The sequence below is a fragment of the Sinocyclocheilus rhinocerous genome, unplaced genomic scaffold (genome assembly GCF_001515625.1).
Source record: "Sinocyclocheilus rhinocerous isolate Xijiao unplaced genomic scaffold, SAMN03320098_v1.1 scaffold2308, whole genome shotgun sequence".
Classification (NCBI taxonomy): Eukaryota; Metazoa; Chordata; class Actinopteri; order Cypriniformes; family Cyprinidae; genus Sinocyclocheilus; species Sinocyclocheilus rhinocerous.
This window is the reverse complement of record NW_015642813.1, coordinates 201,707-229,365: the sequence shown is the minus strand read 5'-3', so window position 1 is coordinate 229,365 and position 27,659 is coordinate 201,707. Positions and strand designations below refer to the sequence as shown.

The 27,659-nt window shown below is 39.7% G+C and overlaps 1 protein-coding gene across 1 annotated transcript in view; it reads right to left on the bottom strand.

Annotated features, from left to right (window-relative positions):
* Positions 1-27,659, bottom strand: part of znf609a (zinc finger protein 609a) — a 106,411-nt gene that overhangs the window by 39,524 nt on the left and 39,228 nt on the right. Inside the window, exon 2 of the mRNA XM_016573679.1 lies at positions 26,126-26,998. Within this exon, the coding sequence (XP_016429165.1) occupies positions 26,126-26,866 (741 nt within the window). The 5' untranslated portion in view covers positions 26,867-26,998. The remainder of the gene's footprint in view (positions 1-26,125; positions 26,999-27,659) is intronic.

Below are 27,659 nucleotides of genomic sequence, written 5' to 3'. Positions count from 1 at the left end.
TCAAAACGTAATAATCACTTTAATCTAGCTTGCGCTCACTGTTGTAAACGGAAGCAGCCCATAAAAACATAATAAAATTGGCGGATGACGTATGAGGTCGGCTTGCATGCGCCGCTTAGAAGTGACGAACGCGGAAGCGCAGGTATTTTCATTTTTGGGTGAACTAACCCTTTAAGCAACACTTAACTCAAGATATAAATTGATGTGTTGCTCTTTTCCACAGATGTGCAGATAAAGATTGGACTGTTGGACTGAATAAAGATAAGGACTGTTCACATTAAAACTGTACATCCAGGCTGCACAGTTAAAATCTGTTTTACAACAACATCTGGGCTGTTAAAACAAGCAATGAAAGCACGGCAAAGCAGACCCGCGCCTACACGTTTGCACCGTCACCACAAAAACATGACTCAACTTTGATTTTTAAACCAACCATTTTAATTGATCAATCCAACCAACCAACAAATAGCTCAATGGTCAACAGCATGTACGTTAAGACAGTGAGTCATGGTCTGGTTCATAACGAGAAAAATCACTGTGAAAACCGATAATATTTAGCTTTAATCCTGGTGTCAACTCATATTTTCTTCTCTTGGTTGCTAGTAGCCTTCAACATTATTGCATTACCAGTGATTGTTGTCGCTCCAATTCTCAGTGAAATTGAATGACTTTCCGTCATTCAAAGCACTGTCATTGTGAACACAGAGTGTAAAAGTATTATTAAACCACAACAATGTGAAATGCAGCACACATAAAGCCAGGCTTTTACTCACTGGTACTGTAGACACCACAGCATTTAGACTGGCTTTCTCCGCTTTTGCCCCAGTTTCTCTAAGATGGATCAGCGCCAGTTCACCTCTGGGGTGCTCTCACTTTTCAGCCCATGCGTGAAAACAGACAATCTGAGAGGAGAAAACAAGTGGAAGAGAGCGTAGGGGGGAAAGGGGAGTGTTGGTGAAGATGTATTTGTGTAGCCTAAAAAAAACAGCCTAGTACAGCTCTGAGTAATCTGACCTCAACGCAAGCAAGAGCCGAGCCGAAAAGCTCCCAGACAGACAGCGTAACAATCAAGATAGTGTGAACCTCAACCCGAGGAATGGCAAGATTGCAAATCGAAACCCCGCAGTCTCGTTTCTCCATCTGTGGATTTTAGAAGCTTGGTTGCGTAGCTTATCAAGATCTGAAAATTAAAAGTGAAATGCAAATCTGAGTGGCTGTTAAAGTGTCTTCAGTTAATTTTCTCTTTGTTAGAAACTCATCACGTATTAGGACACGGTGTTAGGTTAACAATTAGGGGTGGGTGATATACCAAAAGACACAATTAATCGGTAGAAATCTGTCAATCGGATTTTGGATGATGTTGGACGATGTGCTACGTGGTCACGGCAACTTTTGCATGCATTTTTAAGCATTGCGGTTTAAAAACAAGTGATTTTAAGCCGTTGAAACGCAATCAGCAGCGAAAGTCTGAGAGGCGCGAGCATGTGAAGACGGTGCTCATATTGAACAGTTATTTTTCCCATTTTATAGGCCTTAATCAATTAAATACACACTTGTATGTGTCAAAATGGCCGTCTTTGCAAGTATCTTTGTAAACACAGTAATTTAGGTCTTAAGTGAAAGCAAACAGCTGAGAAATAAAAAACACATGTAACAGTGGGTTATATTGGATCCGGGCAGCTCTTAAAGTAACAGCAGTCTAACATTCCTCCTGTCTGTCATTCATGTTAATCAAACAACAAAAGAGAGAAAATCTCTCACAACTCTTGACTAAATCACTTTTGTGAATTTAATAAGAAACATTAAATTTACACAGTGAAGAATATGCAGTGTTCTTATACATATAATTACTTTATGCAATGTACGTAGCATTTCTTATCGTTGACTGTTTACTTGTCTTCTGTGAGCTTGAGTGTTTTTTTTTTTATTTAGGCTAGTATTAGTTTTTTGTGATATTGACACTGGTGACAGGTATTATGAAATTACTATGCTATCAAAATATCATACAGACCTTATTTAAAGCAAATATTGTGATATATATCGTTGCCGTGAAATAAAATTACTTATAAGATTTTGGTAATATCGCCCACCCCTACTAACAATTCGGCCTGCAAAAGACTAGAAGGCAAATTGACTTGTGCCTCAATGGTATTATGGTAAGACGAACATGAGTTTTTGAAAATTGGGCAGCTTGAATCTAGGCAAAAATGTATGGCTGGATTGTCCTTGATGCTAAAGAACATAAGATTCTACATAAAGCCCAACTAGCGATGAAACCCTTTAATGTTTCTGTGAAAAGGTCACAATCTCGCCCTCAGACAGTTTCCATCAATACACCACTGAGACCGAGCTCTGGCTTCTCAAAGTTTGTTTTGCACCATTTAAGCTGTAGGCGTAAGTGGAATGAGTCAGCAAAAAAGAAAAACACTTCAAGTTCGAAACGATTACAAACCCCCACTTCACAACAAAATCCATTCACATCCAGAAGTTACGCATTTAAACTGCTGAAGAAAAGTTTTGTTGGACACAAAACTGAACAGGGTTCCAAAGTTCCATCTGTGCTATGGAAACTACTGGACCACCCCAACGTTTCTCGGCCAACCAAGTCCCGCTCTCCTGACCTCAGGTCATTCCACATAAGCAGAGCTCATTACAATAATAACCCACATTCAAGGTCAGCCACTGGTGCACTAGCAGTAGGGGGTGGAATGAGCGAGGGGTGGGTCAAGAAAGAGCTGATAAAGATAAGGAGCCCTGAGGGAACGAGGAGAAGAAACAGCTCTTGGAATTTGGCAATGTGGACTGAACAGGGAACTGGTGTTTGATTTAGAACGTTCCAGAGGAGATTAACTTGTCTAAATGTTGGATAACAACCCAGCACATGCCAACAATCACAAACAGATTTTGGATTTAATCTCATTTGTAATCCTATTCGTCAGTGACCAATGCTCTGTAATGAACATTTTAACACAAAATGAGTCGAATAGCCATAAGGATATTTTATATCTCAGGACAGACAATGCAGATATACTTCCTCAAACCTCATCTACTGCCTACATAGGAACCTTATAAGTGACTGATTTGGAAAACTCTACATAATGCTCATCATGTGAACTGCATGAGAAACTCACCTCACAATTGATTCCAATAGAGTTTGATGTAGGCACTTTGGTAAAATAGCCTAACTGAGGAGTACTGGGTAAGAAGCTTTACAAATAACATCTTGCATGCCTAAAATGGCTAAAAGTGATAATTACATTTTTACCTTTAAATCCATTTCTTCTAAACAGTACCATATGTATGCTGGTCTGCTTTTATTTTGACTGTGCACATGCCTCTTTTCATCATCAGCAATAAACGGGCACTAAATAACATTTATTCCAGCTGTTGCCGGATATCTGCTAATCAGGAGAACTGAGACGGCACAAGGCTAACAGCGGTGAACTGCATCTAAAGCCAAGGCATCTGACTGAACAAACAACCCTGGAGTCAACGGCTTGAACGTTGGCACACAATGAGTTTATCAATGAAGAGGACCGGGGGTGATAGCAGAAGCTATCTTTATGTTGTGAGATAAAAGCGAAACAATTGTAGAATCAGGAAATGCATGCAGGATGCTAAAAAAGGAAACATAAGAAATGAGTCAAACCGGAAACATCATCAATATAAAAACAAAGATTTGGGGGTAGCATTTACAGATAAGCTATCAGCAAAAAGCAAGCTGCTGAAAATGGAGTAACTGTGAAAATGCATGCTTTGTAAGACTTGTCTATTCTGAGGTTAAGAGTCAAGAACGAAAATGATTCATGGTTACAAATTCAATTACCAGTACTCAGAGCAAAACTTAAGGCTGGAAGGCAAAGCAAAAAAAGAGGCTGAACAAGAGAGGCCGAAATGGGAGGACTAGCGTTCCACGCAAGGCGGAGTTGACCTTAGACTGTGATACTATTTCCGCCCCACCGCAAATCTCAGCTGCCAGACCTTACATCACACACAAACTCTCTTCAACCTGTCTTTAACAACCACAAGCTTACTTCTCAGAGCAGCTTGAACGCCACAGACTTCAAAAACCAACCTACCTCCATTTCTCTCCTCTCACATTCTTGATTTACTTCACCTCCCACCTTGTCCTCCCTCTTTTTTCCCACCTACTCAAACAGCCCTCTCTCTGAAGGATCCCTGAGTAACTGACACCACTCTTGAATGTTGAGAGCTGTGGTACAAGGACACCGCTTGTTCGCCCAACAGCAGGAGGAGGGAAGGGGTAGAGAGGAGGGGAAAATCGCCCTGGGTGTTTTTGACTTGGCAGGGCTTGGAGAAGCTCTTCAGGCAGAGTTTATCTGCTGGGCGCTGGCAGTCAGCCGACACTGCTGGTGCACCATGGGCTACAGGGAGGTTGAATACTGCATCCCCAGTCAACAACGGACCTGTCACTTACAGTGAGCTATCTGCAGGGATTTAGAGAGGGGGAGAGAGAAAAATGCAGAGAGAAATGGAGGAGGAGAAAGAGCACTAACTATTTATAGCCTCTCAAAGGCTTCCTGTTACTGTTCAGCAAAGCAGAAAGGAGGGGCAACCTCCCAGAGAGGGAGAGGGAGAGCGAGGCATAGAATAGTAATGAGAAATAGAAAGAGACTCACCCCTCCGCTTTCATCCAAACAGGGAAACATGACTACCCATCATCAGTCAGCGAATATCACCAATGACCATTTAGTTAAGTATCTTCTTAACTGAAGTGTACATTGCCACAGGTCTTGGATTGGGAATTTGGATGAAATGGAACAGCAACATCAACTATCATCTTACAAAGAAAGCATTGATATATTTAGCAATATATTAATTTTTAACAAGTCAAAACAAAGGTTACCCAGATGCCCATTTCAGACAAAGCCACTTCAGCAAAATGAACATATGATTCTACCACAGAACCTACACCATGAATCTGACACTGGCTAACGCTTTGCATACATTCAAATGTTTAGAGGAGTGAAGTGAGGTTTAAATACGTCTAGCAGGCAAGGGCAAACCCTGAGCAAACTGTGTTCAGAGGAACAAAGAGAGAGAAAGCAAGAGGGAGGGAGATTAAGGTCCGCAGTTCCCCTGTAAAGTTGCGATGCTCACAATCACAATTATGCAAATCCTAGCTGCCCATTGCTGCCAAGGATGTTTTCTCCCCTCTGAGTGACAGGTAAGAACAGGCATAAAGAGACACTGGGAGTGAGGCAATGGCTGATTAAAGATGAGTGTTTGTGTGTCATTTCACCATGAGCATCCTTCAACAAAGGGCTCTTTGGTAGATGCCATCCCTTGGGTAGACCGAAATGCTCATGGGTAGACAGTATCCACAACATGGACTCTGAAACTAGAAAATCTCTTTCACACTCTCGCTCTGCCTTTCTCAGAAAGAAGCCTTAGTTTGATGACCTCGTTAGTTCAAGCACTTAATCCGCTAATGCCCAGATAAAACTGAATGAGAGAGGACGGGAGGAGGAGGGTAGCAGGAGGAAGGGAGGGGTGAGAAAGAGAGTAGAGTAGGAGGGAAAAGAGTTAAGTTATGACAACAGATAACACACTGCAGAGCCAAGAGGAAATTCTGGCCACATGCTTGACCCCAGATTCAACAGCCCATGGAATTATGGGAAGGTGTTGAATCCAATGAACCCGACACCAATTCTAAAAACCAAAATATAAGATTCTAAAACACAAAACAAAGACTACTGATGAGGTTAAAAATCACATGATGCCTTCTAACTTGATCTGACATCAAGATGATTTCAAATTCCAAGAGGAGATCCCAAACATTGGGCTCCTCCAGGCCCTAAATACAAGAGCCATACTGAAGTCAAGAGGTTGTGAATTACTCAGCTCAAGTTAGGATATTCTTGGTTTCCCTAAAACCTCTGCCAGGTTGAGCCGATAATTGGATAACCATTCCATAGCCTCTGCTGTTTGACTGTGAGATCTAAAATTCTGGTTAAGGTCATAATCACCTGTGAACTCTAGAAGTAATTCTAGATCTTAGCCATGAAATACTGCATTCTGCAAGCACCAGCTCTCTTGGCTCAGAACAAAACCCAGTTTCCTCTTGTGAGGCAGATCCTTAAAAGGAAAAAGGGTTTAATCTGAGAACTCAGCAACTGCACCATTTCATCCAGAGCCAAGGGATCAATTTGCAGGGCAGAGAGACACAAGGTAATGAGAACCCAGAGTGCCTTCTTGCACTCAGAGGAGAGGTGAACCACAGATTACAGAGAGGGAGAGAGAGAGAAAGAGTCTGGCTTGCCTCCAGAACAGGCTTGAGGACTTTGATGTGGCCTTTCCTAGGCTAAGGGGTCAGTTTTTGTTGCACCCCCTGTTGTTACTTCAAACACAGTCCATACACTGTGCGATGAAAAACAGCTCTTCCTTCTGAGGTTGATCATAGGGATGCACCGAATGTTCGACAACCGAAATTATTCGGCTGAAAATAGCAAATAAATCTCTTTCAGTGTTCGGCCAAATAAGCGAGAAGTAGGGATGCACGATATTGGATTTTTGCCGATATCCGATATGCCGATAATTTTTAACTCATTTTGGCCGATAGCCAATGCCGATACCAATATATAATTATTTTGGTTAGTCTTTAACAAGAACTTATTTGTTAGAATTAAATAAACGATAATAAAGTTATTTTATATAATGACATTACATTGAAGATTTGAAAATAACTACAAATAAACTATATATTAATCACTGCATTTTTTATCAGAAAGATGCAGTGGTAACATTAATATTTTATTTTATGATTTAACATTTGTAAATGATCTAAAACGAAAGAGTTGTACAAATTCTGAAAATTAGAGCTTTTAGAGCTCAAAATTTGTTTCAAAAATATAACATATTACACATGAATGAATAAATCAGTATATATAAAATTATTTAATTTAAGTGTCATGTTTGTGATTATTTATATTCATGTAAGCTATAGCTTCTGACCTTTAAATCAAAACATACTCCTGATTTTATGGCATCAATTACTGTTTTATTTAATCAGAAACACAGTCTAAATATTATTTGTGTATTTTGCTTTCATTTTATTAGGAGTAGGCCAACAGCGCACCCTACGGAATTAAAATTCCTTACTGAGCATTAGGACCCGGGGGAGTCCTGCCACTGCTGCCACTGTACGTGCTATTACTGTTTACTCTATCATCATACACAGAACACGTCATTCTTTACGTGCATTTTCAGTTTAAATGCAGCGATCTAAAACCATTCAGATCAATCACCATTCAGGCAAAACTTTGCTTCAAGAATGAGCCACAATGCTGACGTGATCTAATTGCACTGTTGACATGATCTAATCGCTAGCACACCATGAGCACATGTGAGTTAATGTACTCCTCTTATCGGCAAGACATATCGGCATTATTTGTCATATCGGGCCGATGGCGATATTTAAATTTAAAGCCATTATCGGCCGATTCCGATATTGGTCCGATAATATCGTGCATCCCTAGCGAGAAGACTGAATAAATTGTACCGAAAAATGACAGTTTTGGTGACGCGATCAAACAGTAACCAAGAGCTCAATTTGTTGACTAACCTAAAAAGTTGGCCTGATTTGAGTTTAAGATAAAGAGATAAAATAGCTGCACAAGGGCAACAAGCAAGCCATCAAGGTTTAAATGGACTTTGCTAATAATGGTAGGTCTATCATTTATCAAAGAAATAGTCTAGAGAATGGTCTCTCTTTCAGACATCTTTCCACTTGACATACAGCTGTTGCTGGCCAAAGGCCTTAACAGTTCCTTCATTCCTGCAAGATTTTAGCTCATTTAGTAGTACTCCCTTTAAGTCCAGACACAAAAATTCTCACCTTTGAGAGAAAGAGGAAACCCTAGCACCTGTAAAGTGTCCACAGCTGATGAACCTAGAATATAAATCAAGAAAAAGTCAATGACATCTGAATTACAAACTTTAGCACCTTCCAACCTTCCTTCCAAAACAGGCATTAGGGCAATAAATGGAAAGCATCTTATTCCATCCCTCAGACATTTTCTAGCTCATTATCCCTTTCCTAACTGCACGTCGGTGCACGTCAAGTAAAATTCTTTAATATCTCTCTTTCTTATCCATGTGATTAACAAAGAAGAGCTGCTACTTTTGCCTGTCATTCCAGATGAGGGCTGATAAAATATTCACGCATTCAAACATTTCTCATACCGCACAATAAACAGAATTTGAGCAGCTGAATGTATCAGGTGTATATGTGTCTAAACATCTCCATTTTCACCAAGCTGAGACAGGCAGATCTACAGAACTTTGATGAATAGCCGGATTTATTCTGACGGTTCCTCAGAGAAGGGTGCAGCACGAGGACAGTTTCGAATATGAATTACCAGCATGCTGATCCGATCTCAGCGGCAGCCAGAGAGAGACAGCAGGGCCTGAATACCAACACACGCTTCCTGGATCAGGACAAGGACTTGATTACTGATGCCTGTCAGGAGGAGTGGAAAAGTCCTTAAGTGTACTCTGGAGGGAAGCCTGCATGCAAGCACTCCAGGAGCGAGCGAGAGAGCTGCTTTCAATCAATTCTGACTCAGAGAGAGAGAAGGAGAGAGGGAGAGAGAAATAGGGCAAGAGAGTGAAGACTTCAATCAATCCAGATTGAAAAAAAGAGCAAGGAATATGTGCTGGCCAAAGACTTATGAAAACACTCTGGGATTGCAAACGTCACTGGGGTTCAGAGAGGCTGCAACTAAAACAGCGTTGACCTACAGGACCGCAAATAAGACAAGTTAATTCAGGCACAAATGATGACAGGTGGTTTATCTTTTGGGGCTCAGCACCTTTGCTTTGCCAGGAATGGTAGGAAAAACCATTGTGGTTTTAACCACAGGGCTCTCTGGGTATGTAATAAGGACAAATCCTCCTCAAACAAACCAGCAGAGCCCGATGAAACGCAAGAATGTCAAAAATGATGTGGGAGGCAGGGATGCTGGTTTTTTAGAACACATGCAGGGGTAAAGATTTGGGGATTTTTGCTTTCTCTGCCCAAAGTGGAAGCAGCTTTGTGGTAATTTGTGGGGTCAAAACCTTGCTTCTTCTGCCGGGCGTGAAACACTGGCTGAGTGCCGGAAACTCTGTGGAATTCCAGAGAAAACCTGAGGTCATGCATTTGAAACTTTTTAAGGATGGAGTAAGAATCCATTAGTGTTTTTATTCCGTAACGAGGGCAATAAATTGGGCCAAATGCAGTTGACCCTGTTCGATGCACAATGTGTGAAGGCCATATAAAACCTCTTCAAATCAGGTTACTTAAAGAATGTCTAAAGTTCTTGGCAAAAATATGGAATACATTATACAGGTTCTTCTGGTTCAGTTCTGCATAACTGAAAAGTACATCCAATGTTTCTTTGTTCACCTCCACTCCTTTCAGAATCTCATCTCCATCTTTTGGTAACCATAGTTACAAATGCTCGGCAGACATTTGATATTAGGCTCTGATCCGTGGCTCTTCCGGGAGTCCAATTACTGTGGTATTTGGAAGAACTTTTTGGAATTAAACATTGAGCAGATACCAGGGGTCCGTTCGTCGTAAATCGCTAACTCGGTTAGCTGGATTTGACTGTTGATGATTTGGCATGATCTTGGATTGGTTGGTTCTTCATACAAATAAATTAAAAACAGTGCACATTTCATTTATCTGTTACAACATTTATATAGTTTTGTTCGCTTGGCTGTTTCCTTATAACGGTCCAGAAATTTGTCAAGTTTTTTGTCAGGTGTCTTTTTTAATTACATAATGTCATTACGTTGCCTTGCCACCAGCCAATTGCTGCATTGGTGATCGTGGTTTAGAGTATCAATACATATGCCCTTTTTGGGGAACACGAGAGCGCATAGTAATCTTAGACCACTTAATCGAGATGTTTTAATCAAATCCGCAAATTCGTTTAAAGAACTAAATTAGCCAGAGATCAGTTATCACAATTAGAAGATCTGGAATCTTTTAAATCATCACAGATCTGTTGTGATTGGCACAGAGAGGATTCCTTGAGCAAGTTAGCGAGCGCTACCATTGACAAAGCACCTTTGCATAAAACAATAATATAGTGCTCCAATCCGTTGTTATAATAATGACATAAAATACAAAAACACTTACAGTATGCAAGCGAATTGTGCCCACAGCTAAAGTTTAGCTGCTAAACTGTGAACACTTAAAACAATAATGGTGGATACGTTAGCCGAGTGCTAACGTATGAAACAATAGTTTGTAAACCAAAATATGTCTATTGTAATGTTTGAAGAACGACATTCACACACGACACACACAGGCGCACCAGCCTAACTAACTCGCTCGTCTCTCCCGCATTAACTCTATAACTGCTGGTGCAGCAAAATAAACAGCAATTTCACAATGATTATAAAGTCTGTGTGCTATACTACATTATTATTAAACGTAGTAATTAGAACGTCAGTCTACATTAATCGACACATTCTTAGGAAATAGTGGGTTCACAGCGAATTATCAGAACTACTTCAGTAAGACAGTACATTCTTTATTATTAAACGAAGTAATTAGAATAACGTCAGTCTACATTAATCGCACATTCTTAGGAAATAGTGGGTTCACAGCGAATTATCAGAACGACAGTAATATCGTGCTTTACCCGGAAACCTAAAGCTGCACTAGGTATACATCCCATATTAGCACAAAAACTTGATTTTGAGCACCCAATTGAAAATGTACACATAACATATCAATTGTACTTACAGGTTGTGCTTCGGAGAGCTTGTTAGTCCAAATAAAGAAGATAGAAGAAGCCAACGAAGATAAAAGCCAAGATTAGAGAAGCAGTCCTTGGTAAAATGAAACAAAAGGTTTGAATTGTATTTCTGTGGTATCCTTGAACATAGAGTCTTCTCAACATGATGTAAACACACTAACTAGTCTAGCGGAAGTGTTTGTGGGCAGGTCAGACTCTGTTCATATTTCGCGGGCAGGCGGGGATTATGCAAATGTGTTACCCAGTGACGTATACCAGTAACAAGCAAAAGGGGATTATGCAAATGTGTTACCCAGTGACGTATACCGGTAACAGGCAAAAGATTCGAAAATATGACGACTCGTTAAGGCGATTCAGAATCGACTCTCTCTTTTGAGAGACAATATCTTTATTTATCATGCACTTTTTTGATTAACAACTTTGCAAATTGTTTTCATTTAAGGATAGCTACGTTATAAACTGCAAAAGAGATATTTTTAAAAAACCCATATGACCTGCTCTTTAAGCAAGGTATGAAGAATGGACCCCTGAATATCTGTGCCGTTTCAGAACAAGGTCCTCCTCACAAAGGCCTGATAGAGCGTCTACAGATGGATGGCCAAGCATGTGACAAGGTACCGCTGGTGGGGCCCGTCTGGCTCGCTGCTTCCAGGCAGCCAGATTCCAGGGCGCTAATCCAGAGAGACTCAGAGGCCCAGAAATGCCATCAGGTCCCTTGGCAGAGAACACATGCCCGCTTTGTGTCCCAGGCTGCTGTCGATGGAAGGTTGCAGGAACGCAAGCCCCTGCACAGTTCCCCAAGTGGGAACCAAAGCACTCCTTGTTTAATCCTCTGCGCAAAAGCGTCAAGTAGGTGGAGTGGAGAGGATTCAGACGCCGGCTGAGTTGGGGAAAGAGAGGGGAGTTTAACGGGCAATCACACGGGACTCTGAATAGATCGAGGGGTTCAGGGTGAGGCTTTTCATAGCAGTTCAGCTCTCAAGCTCAAATTCTGAATCAATCACACATTCGGCTTTTCTCAAACTCAACTGGGCTGTAACAAATCTTCTTTTCAAAGCGGTGGCTTCTGTCACACTGCATTTTCTTGCAACTGTTAACAATTGATGTGTTTTTCTTCCGAAAGAGACAAAGACTATCGCCTTGTTTCACAGTTCAGGGTGTAAGCCAAGGAACTACATGGACACACAGGTTTGGGAGATAAACCATGAACTGAAAACACATTCCACAGTTGAGCAGTCACTGCGTGCAACGGCTCTCACAGCGACGCAGTTCACAGAACGCTTGACATTCTCTAACACACAGTGCGCAGGAGGCCAGGGGGCCCCTTCATGCTAACACCTCATAAATCCCTTCATTCCTCCCCCTGACTGCACCTTCAGGGCCCTACGGATACAAGGACAATTAAGTAAGAGAATGAGAGAGAGAGGAACAGCAGTGAAATTTGCCAGAGCTCTCAGATTTGTGCAACACAGTCATACTGAAAGTTCTTTTTCCACCTTTCACAAATAGATAAATGCACGCATTTCATAAGAACAGCACTTTCAACTGCACGGTTGCAAAATGCAGAGCAACTAACAGGTTAACCAAAGGTCTGGCAGAAATGATACGCAAACCTAAAACAGGTCACTGACATAAATGAAGAGTTCAAAGACGGGTGAAAAACTGAAAGGTTGAAACAGTGCATAACAGTACCTTCAAGTGATGGCAATACTGTGGTACATTACCATATTCATATATAACATGGTATCTTTGTACAAAGCATTTCAAAGAATAACATGGTACTACTAGAGTACGTTCAAAAAATGGTAATGCTATGACACTTTTTCAGCGGTCAAATGTAGACAATTGATCTGCATAATATGCATTTGCATACTTGCACAAAATGTGTGTCTGGCCTTTTACTAAAATTGATTTATCCTACTGTTAGGACATGGTTAGGGTTAGGGTTAGAGAAAAAAATAGAAAACCTCAGACGGACAAAGAAGGAAAGTGAAACAAGGGTTATAAACAAAGCTCTGCCATATCTCTGGAGAATTCATATAGCATTTCTCAAAACTTTTCGTTTGTCTGGCGGTAAAGTTTGAGTCCTGTCAGGAGAGATGAGATGAGGTGAGAGCAGCAGCAAACTCTCAGAGAGCCTGAACCGAACTGGCACCTGCCTTTAAACATTTATGCCTGATGCATTTTTAACACACAACATAAAAAAGGCATGACTCTGTTGTTTTCACTTCACCATCCTTCCCAGCTTGCTCACATACAGAGCCACACACACACAAATGTCTGCATTCTAGAACAGTCAGGAAAAAAAACCACCACACACTTGGATAAATAGGCCTTGTGTCTGTCTTACTAAAACCAGAACTCTTTAGCAACAGTGACATTCAGACTGACAGCAATTCAATCTCTTGTGCTGTTGGTTCCATGTTTTTTTCTGCTGTAAAGTTGGGCATTTTAAAATGGGGAGTCTATGGGATTTGACTCCCTTTTGCAGCCAGCCTCTAGTGGCCAGTCGATGAATTACAGTTTAAGTCACTTCCTTGTTGGCTTCACGAGAGAGAGGGGGAGGTTGCCGCTTGGTTCCTACTCACAACACAACTCATCTGCATAAATTTGAGTTGTGCTCCACCATCGCCAACTCTGACTATGACTTCAGGTCGTTTTGTTGCTGCAAATCATTTTGTGCAAAAAAAAAAACCTCCACATTATTTCTTCCTTTTCAGAGCCTCAGTAGCGTTAGACTTTCAGATCAATGCTGTAATCTCATTAAAGCAGCCTTCTCTGCAAAGCCGACCTCTTCAGGCCCAGACAGACACTGGTGTAACCTGCCAGCGCACCTGTCAGTGTACCTGTCGGAGAGAAAGCAAAGTTTTTCCACTTTGAGCTCATTATCAGTGTGAGGTGTGTGCGTTGTAAATGAGAACACGGGCAGCGCCAGCCAGAGCTTTTAGCTGTCAGTTCACCAGACGCTGTTATTTGGGATTCAATGCAGACGCATATTAGCTGGCAATTAGCATAGTGTCCGTTAGCAAACAATATCTTAACACAATAGTCTGCGATAATCTTAAATTAAATTTGAGTTTCTTTAAGAGTTTCTTAAAGAGAGAAAAAAGGAAGCTCGTGAGAACAAATTGTCTTATAAAAAGATGACTACCCACAACCCCATAGCGGTTTTCAGAGCTCTTCCACTGCTGTGGATTTATTTAAAAATAGCTCAGATTTGAGCAGGGCATTAAGTGTGATATCCTCCTGATATCCTAAAAGGCACCGATTGTTCTCTGATAAATAATCTGATGTCAGATTAGGGATGTAACGGTATGAAAATTTCATATCACGATTATAGTGACCAAAGTTATCACGGTTATCAATATTATCACGGTTTTGTTAAAATTAGATGAACATGTTCGAAAAGAACTGATACACACACTGAAAACATTAACAACAACAACAACATTGCATGCTGCTTCTGCGTCGACTGATGCTGGCTGGACAGGATTTACCGCGAGTTTTCCAAATCACAATAATCAAATACGGTTTTGATGATAATTCAATTTTAAACGATAATACTAACCGTCAGGGCATTTTATCGTGATTTAACGTGAAACCGGTAATCGTTCCATCCCTATGTCAGATTCGGTTTCTAGACCAAACACAAAGGGGGAGGAAGTAAATTCAAGCAAATCTGCACAACAAGGCTTGCTGTTCATGAAGACACGGATACACGGCATTTATAGAGAGCACGAGAGATTGATTTTATTACCGTTTATCAGATGTTTGAATGGAGAATAAATTGAGTTGAAGGAACCGTCAACAAAAATATGTTTCTGTTTACTGAATTAAGAATATTAGATTAAAAACTTGCATGAAAATTAGAAATGCTGATGATTACTACAAATGAAATTAAAGCTAAATAAAAATATAAAAAAAACAAAAACCAATAAAAATGACAAAAGCACATAAAAAAAATTTAAATTAATTTAAATAAAAACTGAATATAGAAAAGCTAATTCAAAGTATTAATAATATTTATATACTAATAATAATTTACATTATTTATATAGCCTACTAATAATATTGTATTAGTATGTAAATAATACTAAAACAGCACTGCTGCATAGACCTCATCTAACTCCAAGCTACGAAGATAGTCAACATTTAGTTGACCAAGACTTTTCACACTAAGAGCAATGCTGCATAAAAAAAACAATGGCAAAAAATCTGACAAACTCACTCTGTGCATGAATAGGCTTTTCACATTTCGGGGAAAAAAAATACATGAAGCCAATGCATCTGGTTTCTCTTTTTGTTCGCTCAAAAAAAGAAACAAGCAGGGGGGCCAGTCTGGACCTATCCAATAGGCTTGCATGCAACGCAATGGCCTCCTCGGTCTGAGCGTGTGACAGCCTGCGGTGAGGCTGGATCAGGCCTGCAGAGGAAGGAGAGCGAGAGTGAGGTAAACAGATAAATAAAACATTGTGGTTTTGTGTAGTCCTGACCTCGGTTAACACCACGCTGTTTACACACAAGAACAGTGTGAACCGGTGAGGGGAGAGGCACACATTCACACAAAAGCACAAAGACGTCGAGCATGAAACAGATATGCTCATATTCTCCTTTCAGCACACAATCAATGGATTGACTCACAAAGTTCCTCTGCCTTGACCCATTTATAGATGTTGTCTGTTCTAATACAAGCGTGCAAACTGGAGCCCATGAGAAAAGACGTTTCACGGGGTTATCGGGGACACGCGATTGTTTAAAGCCTGAGAAGTTAGTCCGAGTAAAATTAGGAAATGCTCTTTAACAATTTTAATTACGGAAAAACTTTTGAAGGGCTAGGAAAATGTGATTATCACTAAAAGACAAGTTTAAACCCTTTCAATTAGCCTATGTTGCAGGTCAATTTGACTCGTGACACAAAATCGAACTTTTGGAAATATGGTTAACCTAGGATTTTCTTTTTTCTTTTTTTACATTTTGTGAAAATTTCGTGCCGAGCCGAACCGTACTGAGCCGTGCCGAGCCGAGTCGTACCACGCAGTGGAAAAGAGCCATTAGTGTCTGCAAAGTTTTGACACTTTGAGGAGTTGTGGGATGTGCGTACAAAGTTTCTATTACGATACTGATGTTCGCGGGTCAATTCGAGCTGCAAATTTATGGCTAACGGCAGATGCACAGACCCAAAATAAATAAAAATAAATAAATAACAAGATCGGTAACGTCAGAACTTTGCACGTATTTACATGTATGCATTTTGGCAGACCATTTTGGCTTTTATCCGAATAAATGTAGACTGATAGTGTTTTTATCATGGTAATTTCACTGGGAATCAAACCAAGGATCTTGGTGCACAAAAATAATTTAAAAAGATTACATTTACAACAATTAAAAGTGTTAATGTTAAAGGTTTACTATTTTATCTGATTTTCTTTTTTGTTTTCATGCTGTGATTTTTGGTGAATTGTACTGAACCCAATTAGGGTCATTTTGACTTGAAACATAAAAATTGCACCCAGAATTCGAACATAATACTATAAGGGGAAATAATCTTTAGATTTTCAAGTGTTGGTCTATCAATGTCTTCGGTCATGGTGAGGATCTTGCACCATGAGCGTTGCATTAAAACTAGTTCAAATTTGAAAAACGTGTCTCAAGTTCTCTTCCTGTTCCAATCAGATGTGAACGGCCTCTCACCAGATGGATTCAATAATCCCAATCTACACTGGAAGCGATCGCTCTATCAACAAAGCTATCTCTGTTATCACAAAGCTTGTAGTGTAGATATCTTTACTGATAATAATTGCGCCACATGCACCGTTCGCTTCTGGCGTAATACCACATGTTCCCTGGAAATATAAAAACAACAAACAAAGAGTAGCCTGTTGTTGCGGTTTGCATTCAATCAAACGATGTCGGGTTTGCTAGAGCAGAACTAGTGCACTGAAAATGGAAGTACATTTTAGTGCTGCAGTTCAATTAAATTACTTCAATGTGGATGTAAATCAAGTCAGTCCGTTTTCTGAATGCTACAGTTTTGTCTCCCGAGTTCTTACCCTCCTAGCTGGCGGTGTTTGTTGTCTGGATGTCCTTTGCTTTCATAACTGCAGCTCAGACGAGTCTTTCGCTCTCTGTTTGAGCTGTAGACGGGACAGCATGGGCGTTTCCTGGCTCGCTAACCCAGGGGCCTAAAATACACAGGGGCAGCCTTCACAAATTGTGCGGTGAGGGAGTTTAACAGCCTCTCCGTTCAAGAGCCGAGACGCTGTGCCAAAGTTACATGAGGGGTGAGAGAAAGGGGAGGAACTACAGGAGGGGGGGAACGCAAATGTGAGAGACAGGGAAAGAAATTAGATGAGAAAAGGTCACTGCCGACACTGTAAACACCAGTAAAGGATTTACAGTGTGGCGAGAAACCTCTTGTTTCGGAAAAGACACAAAAAGATTGGAGCCTCGGCCCAGGAGGAGCAAGAGACCCAAAACGAGGAGACATTCCAGGAAAATTCAGAACTCCCCTCCTCTCCCAACTGGAAAAGCTTTGTTTTAATGGAGTACAGGCTTCCTGGCTGCTGTCAACTTGGGAACGGACGGGGATGAGAAAAGAGAGGTTGCTGATCTCAGAAACAAGCCGTGAATGGGTTTCTTTCACACTGCCCTGCTCGCTTTTTAACCGTGTTTTGAGTGAACACTTGTAATTTTGTTCTTTATTTACACTTTTATGAAGATGACAACATGAAATGGCATTCAACACAATTAACTTAAATAATTGGACACATTTCTGAGCCAAATTGTGTGCTTAGCAAGAAATGGGACATCTTATTCAAATGGATTGTGAAAAGTACGCTATGATGTCACTGCCCCACCCACACGGCCTTGCTTACATCAGCAAGAGAAAAAAACGTTGTTGCAGAAGCGGAGAAAGGGAATTTATTGTGCAAAATATTATGAAAACAAACATTTTAATTCTTCAGATCAGGGTTTCCCAAACTAGGGTTCGTGGCTGGTGGCTCAGGAGGGAACTGCAAGGGGTTTGTGAGTTGTTAAGAAGCTAATTTACTAAATTATAAAAATGTAAAAAAGAAAACTTATTGTAAATAAAACAACTGACATATTTGCGAAAAAGATTTCTTTACCCATGTTTTGAGTGAATACATATCTATTTATTTTGCCTGCATTTCCTTTGGACGACCAATTAGAGGACCCTGAACGTGTTAAATTATTGAAATATTAACTTCAAATATATTTAAGGTCAAAGAGTTCAGCTGACAAAAAAAGTTTGGGAATCCCTGCTTTAGATTAGCACAATGACGAATTGTTCACTATACACCACATATTAGGGTTGTGCAGATAGACAATAGTATTGTGTATCGACGATAGTCAGAGATATTACCTGTGGCTGATGCCTTTGACGATAGCAAGACGATTATTATTATTATTATTATTATTATATTATCAGGCTAGTGATACTAATTAAAATTAGTGATACTATCTAAATTCAAATTAAATTAATAGTTTCTTATTTATTTTTCCGCGTTTTTACAGTGTTGCGCATTATAAACAATCACACACGATTCTGTTGAGTTTATGAATGCAGTGTCCAATCAGAGGCGTTCAGATGAGTCATCGCTGAAACAGCTGAGTTTTGTTGTTGTTGTCAGCTCACTCGCGAATTCTCTCATCATAAACAACAAAGTGCAGATTTACGTGCGATGCAAGTATGAGAGATTTATTTATCATACAGTGTAGACAGCTTCACTGATTATAACGGGAGTGTTTTTTAAAGTGCATAAACTCGTGCTAGACTGAAGTCAGTGATGATGTTCTTTGATAATGTAAATGTTCTTTGCTCATTTTCTGTAGCTGCTGTTTGAATAACTGTTATATTAAAAGTATTTTATGACATGACTTCCATATGCTACTTGACTAAAAAGATATGTGTAGTTGATAGATTATACTAACATTAGGCTGCTTTTAGCCTTATGCTGGAGTTGGTTAACTCTTCGGCTATGAAACTAAGTAAGTAAATAATTAAATTAATTAGCACGATAATATCGTGTATCGGCGAACTCACAGGCTGACGATAGGACGATATGTTTATGGAGCATATTGCCCAACACTACCAGATATATTATTAAAGATTTAATGTTGTCTTCAAATTAGATACCTTAAAGTGATGAAAAATAAAAATAAAACCTGCAAAACTTAACCTAGTAGTATATTCCTCCTCTTATGTGCCCTTTTCAAACATGGCCGCCACTCTTGCTGAATGCACACGTGCAACAGCGCACACACACACGCATGCATGCATGCATGCACACGCTAAAACGCTGTCAACGGCAAAGAACAGAAAACTGAACGGCATCTCTCCACTGAAAACCGCATTTCCTCGCAGCAGCATGGATCTTACCCTCCCCTCCCCCTCCACTCTCCTCACTACTCGCGCACAGACACACGGAATGAGGTGCATTGGAAAATGCACTGGTTGACAGCAAAGGACAGCTGCTCTCGCTCGCTCGCTCTTCCTTTCCCTTCCCCCACGGCTCGCTGCACACACACACGCTCGCTAAGAGTCAGAGCGAGCACATGAGGACGGGAGGGAGAGAAAGAAAGATGGAGAAAAACCGGAGGGAGGGGAGAGGCGGCCATGAAAGGGCTTTGTTTCACATTTCTCTGAAGGCTTTCGCAGGCCTCGCCACCATAGCAAGATTCAAATGCTTGATCATTTGAGACCAAATTCAATAGATTGCAATGTGTCAATTTGTTTATGTAATTTAAATATTAATATGAATAAACAAATTAAATAACAACAGTGACATGCGGCTTTGAGGCAGGGATGGGAATCTCAAGGAAGTGAATGATTCTGGTTCACAATTCTGGTCCTTTTAATACTTTTGAAGGAGCAATCTCTGTATTAATTAGTATTAAAATGCTTATATTTTTTACTTTATTAAATTAAAAAACACTATTAATTACAACAAAACTCTGAAGCTCTTGAATTTGAGACTGTCGCAAGCCTGATTCATTTAATAAAATCAGTTCAAGAGTCAGTTGATCACAAATCAGACAATTTTTGTATGAATTGTTGACGAAAACGCATAACATGAAAATCATTCACTTGCTGTATTTATGAAATAAATTAAAGGCAACCTGATTTAGATGGTGAAAAGTATAATTGATAATTTAAAATTTAAATAATCATTTAATTATTATTAATAATAATAAAATTAAAACAAAATATAAAATAGTAATTAAACATAAAATAAAAATACTAAAACAATTCTATAGGTATTCTAACAATTCTATTTGTTTAAATAAAAAAGCACTAAAAACTTATCTAAAAAATGGTTTTAGACAACACAACATTATAATGTACAGAACAAATATGCGCATTCATTTTGAGATTTTATATTTTTCATTAAATAAATTTTGTTTTAAGTAAGACCAGTTCTTAATTCGTAAAGGACATTTACAATTATATAATTATAGCTCCATAAACGATTAAGCGGAGTACTAAAATTATTATTTTAGTACTTTTGAAGGAGCAGCACCCATCTAAGCGTTACACAAAAGCAACGCTTTTTAAAAAAAATGACTATTTATTAAAACAAAACTCTAAAACTGATAACTCATGGATTTAAGAATGAGTCTTTTGGATTGATTTTGGACTAAATGCCAGGCTGTCACTGATTTGTGATTTGGCCATGTATAAAACACCACGGGTCGTGCTGTTGGATGAATGGTTAACAAAAACCAATGTCATGAAAACCATTCAGTACCAATATTTCTTAAACAGAACTGGTTCTGAATAAGACTAGTTCTTAAATCCCAACCCCACCTCTAACACTGAAATCAATGATGTTGTTCAAATCACAAAGCATGAGTAATAGTAACAGTGACGGTTGTCTTAGCAAACACTGCTTAATTATAAAGAAAAAAGATGACTTGACTGTCAGAGTTAATGGCTGAATCACAAAGCAGTAAAACATACAGAGAGAGAGAGAGAGAGAGAGAGGAAAGGCCATCACGATTCACCGGTTCCCACCTCTCCATCTTTATCTTCCGCTGGATTTATTGGTGAGGATGTAGCAATTACGCCCAGGCAAAACAAGCAGCCCAACGTGAATTTTTCAAAGAAAGACACTCCAACGTGGAGAGTCTGCAAACGAGAGAGAGAAAAGTGAGGCTCGACGCCATCGCATAACGATAAACCTAATCCTGTTGTTGGCATGTCAGCCAGGATTACGCCAAAACTACAGCCTTACGAAGCATCGAAAGCCCTGCGATACACAGATCGCCTCGGGGAACAAGTATCCACCAAATAATGAAACCTTAAGAAGTGTTAAGAGGGAAAAAATAACCTGGGTATTTACTAGAACAAGATCAATCCTCTGACAGGGAGAAAAAGAGAAACTATAAATCAATCCGTGTTCCTGTCAGCATCCCTTAAAATGGAGCACGGCGTGCCAGAGCATGTGGGTTGACAGATCGGTACTGAAATACCACGCGCTGTTACCGTGGCGCTTCTGTCGACGAGGTTTAATAAAATAAGTTATTTAAAATAAGTACGTGGCACGTCACGCTAATCACAACGCATCGGGCATTTACGCCAAAGCTGGTGTGTTTTGATAAGGTTCTAGGAAACAAAAACAGCTGCCAAGAAGAGCTCGAAGAAAAGCTTAATGCGTCTCCTGGGATTACGAATGTTCACTCTTAGTCTAGAACGCTTAAGACCCCGAGGGACAGGACTAAAAAAAGTCACCTTTAGAGCAACAATACTTAAAGCAAACAATCAGAGAAAAGCTTGTGTGGTTTTACAACATACCCAAGTTAAAAGCTTTAATTAATTACAAGCACAACTAATCCGTCAAGCGCCAAAAAACTGACGCAATAGAATTGTGTGGTTTAACTAGATTACATTTTGTGAAGAAAGTCTGACTGGTAGTTGGCTATACAAAAACCACATTAACATCAAGTTAACTGTTAAGTACTGAAGCAAACGAAAACAGTAAAATGCAATAAACTCCATTTCCAGGTGGCTTTTCTGAAGCGGCGATACCATCATGTGCAAACAAAAGGGTTGCATCACACCCAGATCTTTAAATCTGGATTATCTTGAGATGGTTTATTCACTGGCCGTCTAACAAATCCACTGAGCTGTAGTCTACAACGGCAGCTAATTCCCCGCCTGAGCCAATAACAACGGGTGTGAACCCACGGCCGGCCTGTTTTCGACTCAAGCGGAGATCCAGATGTTGGAAAACACAGTTTATGGGCAGTAAAGATCCCAATATTAAACATTCGCACACCCGGCGAAACCCTCAAAAAGGATTTCCTGGATCACCATCCAATGGAGCAATAAACTTAGCAACTCACGCCAGTCAGAGTTACGACCATGAGCTCTGATCTCGCTGCTGGGGCGAATTCACAGTGCGCGTCGTGCGGTCTGAGAGCAACTTCCACCAACTCAAAGCAATTGCCTCTATATTTAGGGTGAGAATGCAGACTGCTGAATCAACGCGGCTATAACGAATGACGGCATGGGATGCAGACGAGCAAATGGTTCGAGTGTCAACAGTAGACATGTTATGTACAACATGTTCAATGTGAAACGGCATTCACAACTCACTTAATGGCTGTAATGTTTAGCTGCTTCTGAATGAAACTGGATATTCATTGAGAGAAAAAAAAAAAAGAGCATGACTTGATTTGTAAGATGATAAAGACTAGGAATGGCATTCCAAAAAAAAAAAAAGTAAAAAGCAAATTAATAAAAAAATGAAATGGTAATAATAATAATAATAATAATAGCAAAGACAACAACAATAATAATAATAACTAAAATAAAATATTAAAAAAATAATTTTTCAAAATGTAGGGATACACCAATTTTGAAATTCTGGCCAGTATGATAAGTCAACAATTATACAAATGTTATGGCAAATAACCAATAAATGTTAGAATTTAATTACTGTACTATTTTGTACTACTGGACTACTAAATAAATTAAAATAAAATAAAATAAAATAAACAACATTTAAAACTGAATAGAACACTTAATAAAACACTTAAAAACACAACTAAACTTCAATCATTTTTAAAAATACAAGTGATTTTAGGCATCACAACATTATAAAATATAAAAAACCTTATGTACTGAATGAATTCAATTGATATTAATTTTGAGATTGGCTAAAGATTTAACTGTTATTAAAATATTGTTTTTAAGAGAAAAAAAATTACTTTAAATGATTTATATGACGGCAAAAATAATTATAGGCAATATTTGATGGCAATTATTGGTTGGTATATATCCAATATCAGTCATAAATAAATATATATATACTGGCCGATATCCAATTTGTAGGGGTGTAATGGTTCACAAAATTCACGGTTCCGTTCGGTTCGATACGACGCAGTGGTGTCAATTACGGGGGTAATTGGTTACGTTGCAATGTTGGAAATATTTCTGTTTAAAACCATGAAGGTGAGCCAATGGATATCAAACACAAGCAATGTGCAAACTTTGCGCAAGAGTTATGCCGGTGAACGTCTTAGGGTGTACTCTCACTAGGCGATCTGAACCGTGCCCGAGTGCGTTTGACCTCCAAAGCCCGGTTCGTTTGACTAGTGTGATCGTACTGTGCCCGGGCGCGGTTCGTCTGGCCGTCCCTGGCTCGCTTGGAAGAGGTGGGCCAGAGCACGGCTCATTTGGGATCAGGCACGGTACGCATGTAGTCTGATCGCTAACTGTGCCGAAGCACGGAACAGCTACTATTTTGTGTGCGCTACTGTCATCATTACGACAGCATACATCTATTACTACTACTACAGTACACTTATCAATTAATTGAATTAAATCAAGTATATTTAGGATTATAACGGGCCTGGTTCTCATCTTATTGATGAACAGCTGCAAATTCCTCCATCAACGTCAGCTGCCTCCGTAATAATCATCTGATACGTGCAGCGCAATCAAGTGAAAATCACTGCACGGCATAAATGATAAATCTATTAGGCAGTCTATTAGCAAAAGTGCTTTTCTTCCTGTTTTTTTTTTTTAAAACAAAAAGTTGCATCGTGAATGATGTAAGCGTGCTCTGGCCCATAACATTAAAGTGCAATATGAGTGCAGGCCAGTGGGGGAGTGGGGAGGGGGAACAATCGCGCTCGGTTCAAGGCAACCGTGCCTAGTGTGAGTACACCCTTAATCTCAGTCAATTCACTGTGCAGAAAGTGAAAGTAAAAACGGAATGACAGAGTAATGATGGAGCTTTCTGCATCTGACACCACATATTCTCTCAGAGACAACAAGACGAATCTACTTCAACATATCCTGATAACGGTATATAGCTAACTGCTTTCATTTATTCCCTTAATCTTTCTAATATTACATAGTGAAAAAAAATGAGAAGAAACATATTTTGTGTTAAACAGGTTGTTTTGGAAAGTCGGTGCTTGAAATAAGCTAAAGCTTCTTATTTAATTGATTTTTATTGATGACTGCAGTGGCCTATAATTCATAGTATAATAGACGTGTTTTAAAATACCTTTTTTAAAAACATTTTAATTGAGGAGTAAATAGCCTAATCTTTTGTATATAAAGTTATGTATATACAAATATGTATCTTTTATATAAATATATACAGTTGATAAGCAGTTAAATGTGTTGGTTTACACACAAAGAAATGTGTAAGCTTTAATAAGTCCAAGAATAAAATGATTAATTTACTTAACATGTTAAATTTGATTTACAGAACTTTTTGTGCTGTTTTCTATCAGTTTAGACTTGAATAAAGAGAGAAAACTTGCACAAACTTTTCACAGGCATTTTGTTTTCATAGTTAGACAGATATCGTGATGTATCGTTATAGGATTGTCTAACAATATATAGATTATCGTAGAATCGCTATATTCGTGATATTATAGTATCGTGAGCCATGTATCGTGATTCGTATCGTATCGTGAGGTACCCTGCGATTCCCACCCCTAAACAGGAACACAATTAAAGTAGACAGAACTGTTGTTAACTCACATTTTTTGGACAAAAAAGGGAATAGTGTTTACTGAAATTACTTTAAAAACACACAAAAACAAAGTAAAATGGTTTTAAAACATTCAACTTCAAGCCATAGTTACCCAAAAAATCTTTTTCAAGGACATTACAAAGAGATCACCATCAGTTCTGTCTAAAGAAAACCCCTTGTTGCTCTTTCCAGTAGCCTATATTTGGCTGCCTGTCACAACTGAAAGTAAGCAAGGCGTCCATGTGTTACATTTCAATGGCTCCCCGGAGGCCCACTATGTAGGGAACACAATGCTGTGAGTATGAACAACTACTGACTGAGTCACTAGCAAGGAATTTCACAGATCTGTTGTAAGCAGATACACTGGTCTATCCTCTCCGTTGGTAATGCACAAGCCCGGCTTAGTCAATGTTCAACTAAAAGCAGTGTAATATAATAAGTTCTCAGAATTTAATGACTTCAAAGACTACTAATACATTAGTCTTCGCTGATCTATGTATCTCATATTTGCAAAAGAAAACGTGTGTTAGTAGATGCTCCCGTGGGGAATATGGCGAACTCTACATTCTTCTAAGAACAATCTGTTGAGGCATGGATTCTTGTTTTAACATGAGATCAAGCTACAAATTAGACCAGCTGCCAGAACTCCTTAAGAACTAGTAGGCCAATAATTGAGTGCAATGAATAATCGAGAAAACCCCTACAATCAGCCAACAACTCAATTCAAACAAGATTGAGCAACAAGAACTTCAATCAGACAGAAAAACTGCATGTAAATATAAGATGATATCTCACAATAAACATGAGCTCCGTAACAAGACAGACTAAGGCTTAACCATTTGGCAAGATAGTTATTTGGTTAACAACAATTGGTACAATTATCTTATTAGCATTACAGCTGTTCTTATACACAATTCCTTTATTCATATAAGAACTAAAATGGAAGTACACAAAATCGTGGGATCTGATGGTCTTGTATCTCTGGACATCTGGCCTCTTTTCTAAATCTCTTTTGGCAGTGCTATATGCATTACTAAATTGACATCTAGACCACCAAACTAAGCATGCCCTGTTTTCCGCTCTTTAAAATGGACTAGTGCCGAAGGAAACGCAGCAAGCAAATTGGCACACCAGGATATGTCAGGTGCCACTAAGTCACTGGTTGCCATCTAACAGTTGGAACAGCATTAGCTTCCAGCTTCTAATGCATTATACAAATCACTGTTTATAATACTCAACCAGATTCTTATACGAACAGAAACGTAAAACCCAACTGAACACCAGACAATGCAATTTTTGTTTTGAGAGCAAAGAAAACACCAGTGGACTCACCTTTTCGCTTTTCACTTTTTTCATGGTCCTGCAGTCATTATTTTCCACTTCTTCTGGTTCACTCTTGATAGCCAAAGGTGTGACTATTCCAGTGGTATCGAGGGTAATATTCCCTAGTTGCTCAGCACCAACAAGGTCCAAATTTTGCGTCCCCTCAAACGGGGTATTGCGTGCCTGGCCTAAAGGCATAACCTGTGCCGATGGGTCCTTTTCCGAGGGCACGTTCCCAGCTTGTACCCCTTCGTTTTTCTCCTTCTTGCTTTTCCCAGAACCCTCCTTGTCCTTTTTTCCACTCGGAACATTACGGGAGGCTTTATTACTTTTATCAGAACCTTTCCCGGAAGGTAAAGCTGTGGAACCGCTTCCCACGGTTGGCCCAGTGCCCTCATTTTGGGTCCGTCCCTGGGCATCCTTTTTGGCCCCATCAGAGGTCGAGGACTTGCTACTGTCCTTGGAATTCTTGCTACGCTTAGCTTTGGATTTGCTGTCTTTGATCGGCGGAGGAGGCACCGGGTTAATGAACTTTATGTTGTCCGGCAATGCAGCTACGGCGCTCGAGGCAGCAGCCATTCCATCCCCATCCTTAGTGCCAGACATTTCAAGCTTGTCTTTTTCCAAGTCGGCGTCGAGGTCAATGATCAGGTTGCCTACACCAATATCCCACTCATCCCCGCTGTCATAAGTGTCCACCGCATTAGAGTCCACACCTTTCCCGCCTGCAGTGTCACTACTGAGGGACATCTTAGTGCCAGCGGCCCAAGTGTGCCACAGGGAGGTCTGACCTTCTCAGACGACTGAGGCGGTCGGGAAGCACATTTACACAAGCCTCAGGGTCCTGTTGGTTTCCCCTTCCCAGTAACCCACATCGTTGCCCTGGATGGGTAAAAACAACAAGAAAATATGTAAGAAATGAGAAAATGTAGTAAAATACATTGCTTTAAGACCACCTGACAAGTACACTGCTCTTAGAAAACAGGTTTAGAAACGCTGACTTTAATTTTCAGTTCTCAAAATGAATGTTTCAATAACATCAGAAACCTGTGAAGGCCCTAGATATAAAAGGTTTTGCAAGCTGTTCCCCTGCACATGAATTACAAATACATGGCGAGTAATCTTTTTAGACTAGAAAAATCATTTTAGATGACTCGGGACAAAAAAATACAGCTGAATCATGGTCACCATCAGTTCACAGCCAGAAAACAGACGTTGCATCACAACACACATGGAAACACTTGACAGACTGACATCAAAGCTCAACGAATGACTGCAGGAATCATAATGACTCAAACATGCCACTCGCTTTGAGACTAAACAGCATTGCTATTAATTTCCATACAAGTGAACATTAAAGACATTAAAGGTGCAGTAGGAGATCTTGGAAAATGCTAACTTTAGCCTGATAGCACTGAAAGGGAACGTCCCACCCTCCCTGCAATCGCAGTCAAAGGGCACGCCCCCTGAACGCATTTACACTCACAGACAAGAACACCAGAGACAACATTACAATAGGCTACATCAGCGGTTCCCAATTCCA